Source organism: Brassica napus, chromosome C3, assembly GCF_020379485.1.
Source record: "Brassica napus cultivar Da-Ae chromosome C3, Da-Ae, whole genome shotgun sequence".
Lineage (NCBI taxonomy): Eukaryota > Viridiplantae > Streptophyta > Magnoliopsida > Brassicales > Brassicaceae > Brassica > Brassica napus.
The window spans coordinates 16,155,358-16,164,945 of record NC_063446.1 but is presented as its reverse complement, the minus strand read 5'-3'; the positions used below and the strand labels follow the sequence as shown (position 1 = coordinate 16,164,945).

The window sequence follows — 9,588 nt, the reverse complement described above, 5'->3', positions numbered from 1 at the left end:
TTTATATAAATTATTTTGATATATATTTTATACATTTAAAATGTAAATAATGTAATATATGTAGCATTGACCATTTTGCATGAGCAAAATCTTTCATAGAAATATGTTTTTGAAGGGTTTTTCTATCTTCGTAACCAAATCAACTATAAAATTTAAATTTTATCTGATAATACTTGTTTATTGAAAATCTTTTTCTGATTGTTGAATTTCACTAACCACCTAATGTTGTTGTGTTTAACATGAATATGTCATATAGCAGAAAAGAGGAAAATGTCAATATAAAATATTCACTAAAACAACTTATTTTATTTGAACGTAAAAGTATTTATTTAATGAATCATGCATTCTTGAGTTTATGTGGCCTTATACATAAAATATTGGAATTTCTGGAAAAATAAAAATTCAAATTTAGTTTTAAAATATGATGGTTAAAGTCTTAAAAAAACTGATTTCTGATTTGAAAATCCATGTCCTTTTTTTCCAGATAACAAAAATAATCCACAACGCTGGCCAGCCACATGTTTTTGTATCCTCTGACATCATAGATGCAAATTTAATAAAAATTATTTACTAAATTTTATATACGATTTGGATGGCCATGAGAAACATAACTCAATTTTAATGCCATGGAACCTTCTCAGCAACAAAACCAAAACCTCAAATGACACTAAACATGTTTTGAAAAAATGATCTGCATCTCGAGAAAAGAAACAGGTCATTAATACCTAGTACTCCTTAACTTCCCCTACCACTTCGCTTTCACCTTTTCCACTGAGACACCAGTTTCTTCACTCCCAAGTTTGCTATAAGTATCATTTTGTTTCCCCTTTAGTCTTTCCTCCATAATTTTTTCCCATGTCTTAAACATCTGATTCAACACACAGACACACATTTATATATAGGGATATATGACTATTCTACGGCAAAATTAATGAAAATTAAATCAATGTGCACCTGCTGAAACATATTGATGTTCATGTCGACATGATATTCGTCGGTGTTGAATCTGAGATAACAAATGAGAACCTCTTTGAGTTCTTCCTGGTGGTTGATACCATTCTCTATGATCATCTCGACCACTGCATCTCTAAAATATTTTTGAGGAGCGCTCGACCAGTTGGCTACTGCAAAGACTTCCGTTCTCCTCCATCTGCTGCTTCATCAAAAGTTCGAGCTCTCAGTTTAGCCTTCCTTAAATCTTCAATAGCTCTTAACTTTGCATTTCTAGATGCTCTTTGTTAAAAACTCTAACCTTGATGTTTTCTTTCGTTCTAATCAAAGCAATTTTTTTTTTTCTTCTAGTCTTACCTTTCCATTCTAGGGCGAGGAGATCCATACTTGTTAATGACAGAGGCAATTTCAGCAGCAGAAAGCGTCCCGGCCAGGACGCTAACTCCAGGAGCAATCAAAAACGTGTCCTGCAAGCAAAAAATGATTCAAGCATTTTGTCAGAAACTAATCTCGGTCACTAAGGGTTTTTAATGAAATCTTAACCGGTTTGTTGGGGGCAGGAGCAAGCTTCTTTCTATACTTCTCGAGTGAGGCTAATCTCTGCCTCCTCCTCCTAAGGAAGTTAATCTTGCAACCAGATCTCAGAACTCTAGTGGTACTGTCAAATAAAAATCTACTAATGAGACAGAGACAGGTGGCGATCAACTAAGCACTAAACACAGAAGAAAACATACCCAATGTTTCGACCAACAGAGATCTGACCACATATCTTCTCTACTGTAGCTTCTCCTCTGCGAAATTATGTGGTCTCTTTGGATTTTGTTCGAGAAGCTGTTGGTCACGTCTCTCGCATCTCTACTTATCTTTATTCGCCTGAATCTTTGGCTTCTGATTTGGATCTTGATATCCATGTGGATCTGCTCGCCCTCAAATCCATTGTTCTAGCCTGAGAATCAAAATACGAAGACAAAGTTATACCAAACCTAAAATGAATTCAAGAAAGTATAAACTTAAAATCACATTCAGTTTAGTTAACATATTCACTAGCATATATCTTGACTTTCTGTCGTGTAGCTTCTGAGTTCTCTTATCAAATCTCCAATCAAAAGTTCTGGCCTGATAATCAAAATAAAAAACGTTTAACCCCACTGAAATGGACATGGCTAATCACTTTCAAACTTGATAAAAAAAAAACATAAATCTAAAAACTGCACCTTACAATCGGTGGGGAATGAGTAGGACAGTTGATTGTAAATGCCATGTCTACCATAACCGAACCGAACAGTTTTTAGATAAAACGGACAATCTTTCATACCTGTAGTATCTTTCATACCGGTAATTGGACCGGGATTTAATACTTATCCTCCTCCGCCGTTGAATTAAGAGAGAGATAGAGATGACGGTGGTCGGTGGGATAGATGGCTATGGTTCTCTATCTTCAGATCCGACGTCGCTGTGCTCGGCTACACCTCAACGATCTTAAGCCACCGTCATCTTCCATGGCACACTTCACCTCCACATCTCTTGCCGCGTTGCTTACTCTCAACACAAATCAGAAAGTACTATCAACTATGAAGTAAAGGAAGAGAATGAGAAAAGAAAAGGAGAAACAAAATATGGATCTAGGAATGTCGAGAGACGGAGAAGACGAAGAGAAAGGGGCCAGGATTCATTTTGGAAAAAGTTAGATTTGTCATTGCCTATCTGACGTGGCGGAGAGCTGTTTTCCTATTGGCTGATTTTATTGTCCGACGTGGACATCCTCTCTGATGCTCATATAACTCTTTTAATATAGTATATATATATATATATAACAATTACACGAACTGTACGGTTTCTAATTGTTTAACAATATACTTTTGTTATCCTCTTAGCAATTTTGAATAAACAAGGTATGGACCCAACGAGGAAAGTTCCCGATACAAAGTCTATGCTTAATTAAAGAGAGGAAAGCTGTGGACAAATTACGTAGTCTTTTTTTTTTGGTTAAAAAATTACGTAGTCTACAATGTCATTTGAATATGGTACACCATCAATTATTAGTTATTTGGTTTCATGATAATTTAAACAAATTATTAGTTATTTGGCTTCAATCGGTGACCATTCTTTAAGAAAAAAAAATGATTATGAATTTATTTTTTCTTAAAATTGATATCAATTAAATTGAACTTTTTGTCAAATTGGTAATACATACAGGGTCGGCTTAACACTGTTAGCGAAAAATATTTTTTTTACCTTCTCAAAATTTATATGTAGATAATGTTTAAAATGTTTTTAAAATTTAATCAGTAATATTTTGTAATGAAAATAAAACTATATACATATCAAATAATTTGAACCCTTTTCAATTTTATTTATTATATTTATAATTTTTTATTTCTAAAAATATAGATTTATAAAAAAATTGGACCCCTTAATTAATATTATACGGAGGGACACGGACTTGGGTCCGGGACGGTCGCACCGCTTGTTCCCCCTGATAAGCTGGCCCTGAATACATAGATCCCACTAAATTTCTCATTTTTCCTCATATACATGGGAAATCATGAAGAAATATTTCCTCCTCTATTTTTTTTAAAAAACTACAAAAACAAAATAAAAATGAAGATAATTCAGAAATTGGCGCAAGACACCGCCATTATACTTATTAAAATATTAAAACATAAGTAATTTTTTTTTATCAATTCATGTTAACTGTTTATTCAATTTTTCCATTACATTTTTCCTATTTGTTCAATTTTCCTTTTCCAAATCAATTCATTAAATAAAAATTTGTTCACACTTTTTTCATTCATTTCATTTATTCTGTATTCACCAACTGAAGCACAAAAATATATTTGTTTATACATATATATATATATATATATAAATAAATTACCCAATAATTTATCGCGATTTTCTTTGCTTTGAGTAAATATATCAACTGTATTGCTATAGTATACGTTCCACAAGCACAAAAATATATTTGTTTTCATGTTTTAGATAAACTTCTGGGTTAATTTGTAAAGATGTTATTAACTCACTTGAATCCGATTTACTTTTACTATTACAACGTCCATTTTCGTTGTCAATTCTTCGTAGTTGGACTATTACGAAGAATTAACAATGATCACAATTTCGTTGCAAATGGTCCGTCATAACAAAGGATTCGTTGTAAATTCCTTGTTAACGTTATGACGAATATATTTCATTGTGAAGACAAAGCAGGCATAATCGTCGTAAACTCGTGGTTATGTTATGACGTAAACACCTCGTAAAGTAGCTGTAGAGTTTAACGTAAACTCGTTGTTCTTTGTTCGCAAGGTCTACAAATTTAAAAGGAAGTAGTTGTTTAATCCTTGTAAGGTTTAACAACGATTTAACTAGAACTTCCTTGAAATCGTTGTAAATCTTAGAAGGCTTTTACAATTATATATTTTATGATGAAATTTTAAATTCATTAATCAACTTTTTTACAAGTATATCTTTGTAAAATCGTCGTATATTAAATAAGGTCTTCGACATAGTTTTTCTAATTTAATTTTTGATTAATAATAAATTAAAATAATTAAATATTTACATTAAAAGTTAATAATTATATTTTAAAATTATAAAAAGAACAGAAATTTTTATTATATATAATATTTTAAATATTTAAGTTTATAATACAAAACAAAAAACCCTAGCGGTTGTTGAACTGGACGTCGTTAAAGAACTCTGAGTTGCTCCTTCTCGCTAACTTCGCCTCCTCCTATGTGGAATGGGCTGGTGGATCTTGAATCCCGCGTTACTGTCGTCTAATCTTTGACACCCTCTCCATTTGCGGATTTCCAGCCTCCAGAATGCCGAGAATACTTTCAAGGGAGTCCAAGAGAGACTGTGTCTGAGTCATAGCAGTCCGCAACTAAGAGGTTTCCTCATCCCGTCTATGATAATAAGACGATCTCGCCCTCGAGACATCATTGCCAGATCTTATACCCACCATCCGTCCTTTTTTTCCTAGGGACGACCTTGAAAATAAATAAAATTATTAATTTAAATTATATGAAATTATTAAATATTAAAAATAATTAAAACAAATAGATTAACTTTTCGAAGATCTTGTCCACCTCCTTTGTGGACAATGTGACGGATAACCCATCTCCATTCTGCTAGGTCAGCTGCTTCTCGTGCTCTTCAATCCGAGAAGCCACGTCGTAGTAGATCTTCTCGGACCTAGGATCCACAAAGTTCCTAAACATTTAAGCCATCCAAAATCTAACCCGAAGAATACATACAATACTACAACATATGTTGACAAACCCTAGACCAAATAATACCATGATTTACTACTTATACTCATCTATGTTGAAAACAATTCAATTTTGTTATATTTTAATTTATATCACTTAAAACTGTTTATAATCACATAATTTTAATTTTTCGCTTATCAAAATATTTTTTACATAGTTTATAATTTTTTTTTACGATTAACTATATCAGAAGACTTCCTTGGAAGTCGTCTAGAAGACTTATAGTATCTCAGAAGACTTAGACGACTTTCTGGGACTATATTCGTAAAAATGAGTTCTATTTTTTTGTTTGGTCACAAGAAGCTGGCTGTAATTTTACAAGGCTTTTAGGTTAGTTTTGCATATGATTCAAGTTTGGGTATAAAATCAAGTTTTGAGTCATATTTGGTAAATTCCCCATTTAAAAGTCTTTGGTTGTTTCATGTTGACCTTCCATGGCTTCTCTTCCTGAAGCAAAAAAAACAATATTTCAAACTCTTATTCAAATGTCACTTATTCCAAAACCAAACTTGACAGTGTTAAAGACCTAGACCACCATAGTTGTGACCCGATCATACCACATACTCTGACCTCACAAACTAGAAAACGTTACATCACATACATATTATCGAAACAAGTACAAAAGCTGAGGTTTCGTCACGAGGTTGTCCACTTATCTTCAGGCTCTGTCAAAGAAAGGAAGATCGATATGTACATGTACCATAGCACATGTACTATATTACATAATTGTTATATGTGTGTATAGGGGCGGATCTAGAAACTAAATTAACATGGGGCACAATATATAAATATTATATTGTTTTTAAAAATGTTAAATATAATTTAATAAATAAATTATATAATAATTTTAAAATAAATAGCATTAATCATTAATTTTTACATCTTATTTAATGAAATATTTAAATTAAATAAAAAGATAAGCATTTAATAATATTAAGTATTTATTTGGAGTAGTATTAAGATAAAACTATATATTACACATATAGTTTCATTATAAACACTTATTCAATATAGTTGTCATTCTAATCTAAGTATTATAATTAATAAATATTAAATCAATACAAGTAAGTAACAAAAGCAAATTTTTTTACTTCAGAAAAACTATATACTAAAGAAAAGAAAATCACCCATAAAAAATTTAGCAACACAATAAATATATATATATATATATATATATATATATATATATATATATATATATATGAAAAGTGATAAAAATAAAACAAAATGCATAGAAAAAAATTATTGTGTTAACACTGTCTCCGGTTTCGGCCTTGAGATTTCAGTTAAACTAAAGCACTACATTACTTATCAACTATTTAACTTTAGCCTATTACAAACAAAAAAAAAACTGAAAAAGTTAGGCCAAGGTTTCGAACTCGGGAAGCTTGGGGCACTATCGTGAGTCTTATAACCAAAGGAACTAATAAACATTATGTACTATGTGTGTACAAGAGATATATATTTTTAGTATGTGGCATGTACCACACCCCACTCTACCGTGGGTCCGCGTCCGCCCAGTGTGTAAGCACATGTACATGCATCAGACGAGTTTATATGTCACCATATATATAAATATAATATATTTTTCCCACTCAAACATATTATATTATCTATTCTATCTACACATGTAATACATCAATTGAAAAGTTTTCAACCTCTATAAAGACACTTTTCTATAACTACAAAATACACTTTCGCTGGAACCAATCAATAATCATCCGTACACTATCAAATATTTCAAAAATACCAGTAAAGCATACATATCAAAATTTTAATATTAATGGAGAAGAGTGTGCCATGCATCTCTCACGTATAATATATAGTTTTTTTTAAAGAATATATAGTTTTTTCGCGTATAATATATATAGTATTTTTTTTTTTGAACTTAGTTTAATATATTTAGTTCATTGGCCTTTACTGACCTAAATACTCTTAAGTCTCTTATGGGTCATGTTTAAAGGAGCCAAATTAAGCTATGCGTGCGAAACCGCAGCCAAACATGTGAAAGACAACTTTTAAACGTATCTAAATCCAATCCTAACAAATATATAGCTATATTAATTTATTATAGTGACGAAGTTATAATTGGCGACAAAGAAAGTGAAAAAGTTAAATCAATTTAAAATCAATTAGGATGGGATAGTTAGGTCAAGTTTAATTGCTTCTTAGTTCTTTAGATGCTTCTGTGTGTTTTTAGTCGAGTTCTTAGTTCTTACTATTGTTGCCACATCACTGCATGATTTTAAAAATATATGCATAATATCTACAGCATCTACTACTTTATTACACCTAATTAAAAAGTGTAACGTTAAAAATCCTTATATTGCATTAACTCATATATTTTTTTTTGAAGAAATGCATTAACTCATATTTCCCTTAAACTATTTATCTTGTATTAGAAAACATATATATTTTAATCTTCTTACCAGAATTTTATTTCTAATAATAAATTCAGGTAAAAAAGATGTTTAAATATATAAATATTTAGAAAACCTATAAAACCGAAAAAACATAATTCTTTTGTGCATAATTTCAGTAAACACATATACTAACTGATTTATTAATTAATAAAACGAAAATTAGAAGTTATCGAATGTAAGATTCTAAGAATGCAAGTTGACCAATGAATTATCAAAACGATAGGCACATAGGAGTTAGGAGCAAGCAAGATATTATTAACAAACAAATAACTTCGAAATTTTACAAATCGAGACAGCCAAAACAAATGATTTCAAATAGATGCATGCCAATCTCACTCATGACACCTTACCCGATATCCGAAGCTGCATACGAACCCGATCCGAAAAACTCGAATCGAAATCCGAACTGAAGTAGCAAAATATCCGAATGGGTATTAAATTAGGAGAGATTGGATATCCGAACCCGAACGGGTAATATCCGAACCCGAATGGATATCCGAAGATAACCGAACATATGTGTAATTAACCTTATATTTCTAGTTTACGTCTCTTATTTTATATAAAATATTTATATTGATACTACGCATACTTTAAGTTCATATGATATACATACGGAGAAAATAATTTGCTACTCACTTAAAATGCATGTCAAATTTTTTATTTCAAGAATTAACAAAAAGTTACATCCAAAATTTAAAAACAATAACCAAATTAATGTGTTGTTAGTTTCAAAATGTTATGTCAAAATCTATTAACCATAAAATTAGTTAAGTGAAAGTTATATTTTTAAATACAAAAAAACTTGAGAAATAAAAAATTTAATTTTTTTTTCTTTCAAAATCTAAATATCCGAACCCAATCTGAAATAACCGAATCCGAACTAAAAATACCTGAATCCGATCCGAAGTTCAGAAATATCCGAACGGATTCTACATCTATATATCGAAATATCCGAAAATCCGAAATACCCGATCCGAATCCGAACGTCCCTATCACTCACCTTCGTCTCTAACAATTTTAAGAAACTTTTAACATGAGTACCAAAAAAAAAACAATTTAAAGAAAGTGCAAGTTGTAACGTAACCATTTTAATATACACGAGTTCCTAAAAACCATTCCCGGTTTTCACGTAATCCATGTATTGCAAAATTGTATCCGTGTCTTAATTTTAACATCATAGTATATTTTAGCACAGTTATATAACAACAAAACTGAAACTAGCACAATTATATATTTTTGAACTTTAGCATAATTATATATTTCTAGGTTGTTCTTATCAATTTAAATTATTTGACTATAGAGTGGATCTTTGTAAGCTATAGAAACTCTCAGATAATTTACCAATCATCACTCGTTTCCCCTAGCTAGTTAAAGAAGTGTAGTAGTATATTTGTAGGAATCAATACTACACCAATCGCAAAAGTCAGGTAATTGGATCGTCTCTCCTAAACCATCATATTCTATTTATTTTTATTTGTATATTTTTGGTTGGTATATTTTGTTTAGATATAGTAGTAATTATTCTCTCTGTTTCACAATATATAATGTTATTTTTTAGTGTATAAAGATTAAGAAATTTAATTTTTTTATTTAAAGTGGGTTAAAAAATACTCCATATGTTCCTAAATGTAGGATGTTCTGTAAAAAATTGATGTCCCAATATATAAGATATTTTCATTTTCCTATGTAATTTTTAATTTATTAAAAACTGTGTAATCAATCATATTTAATAATATATTTTGTAATTGGTTGAATATTAGTATTAATTAATTTTTTTAATGATATTTTCTAGACAAAAAATAATTTTTCTTAATATGTGTGTTTTTAACTAAGCATTTTATATTTAGAAACAAATGGAGTATAATTTAAAAATCATCCAACTAATTACAGAAATGACTACAACATCTAATTGATTACACAGTTTTCAATAAAGTTAAAAATAA

At 30.3% G+C, this 9,588-nt stretch overlaps 1 protein-coding gene across 2 annotated transcripts; it reads right to left on the bottom strand.

Moving 5' to 3' along the window:
* Nucleotides 1–552: 552 nt before the first annotated feature.
* Nucleotides 553–3,409, bottom strand: LOC111209698 (transcription repressor OFP5-like). 2 transcript variants are annotated; one of them, XR_002661132.2, is made up of 5 exons: nt 1,686–3,409; nt 1,495–1,609; nt 1,309–1,418; nt 955–1,153; nt 553–868 (listed from the first exon to the last, which is right to left on the bottom strand). XR_002661132.2 is itself a non-coding variant. In XM_022709729.2 (3 exons), the coding sequence occupies exons 1-3, from the start codon at nt 1,314–1,316 to the stop codon at nt 746–748; spliced, it is 330 nt and encodes a 109-aa protein (XP_022565450.1). In that variant the 5' UTR covers nt 1,317–1,482; the 3' UTR covers nt 553–745. The 2 variants fall into 2 exon arrangements, 1 of the variants encoding a protein (XP_022565450.1); XM_022709729.2 differs by lacking the exons at nt 1,495–1,609; nt 1,686–3,409 and having other exon boundaries at nt 1,309–1,482.
* Between the last annotated feature and the right edge of the window lie 6,179 nt (nt 3,410–9,588).

Coding starts and splice junctions, on each gene's coding strand:
- LOC111209698 (XM_022709729.2), bottom strand. Junction 869..954: donor ACATCAATATGTTTCAGCAG/GTGCACATTGAT, acceptor GTGTTGAATCAG/ATGTTTAAGACATGGGAAAA.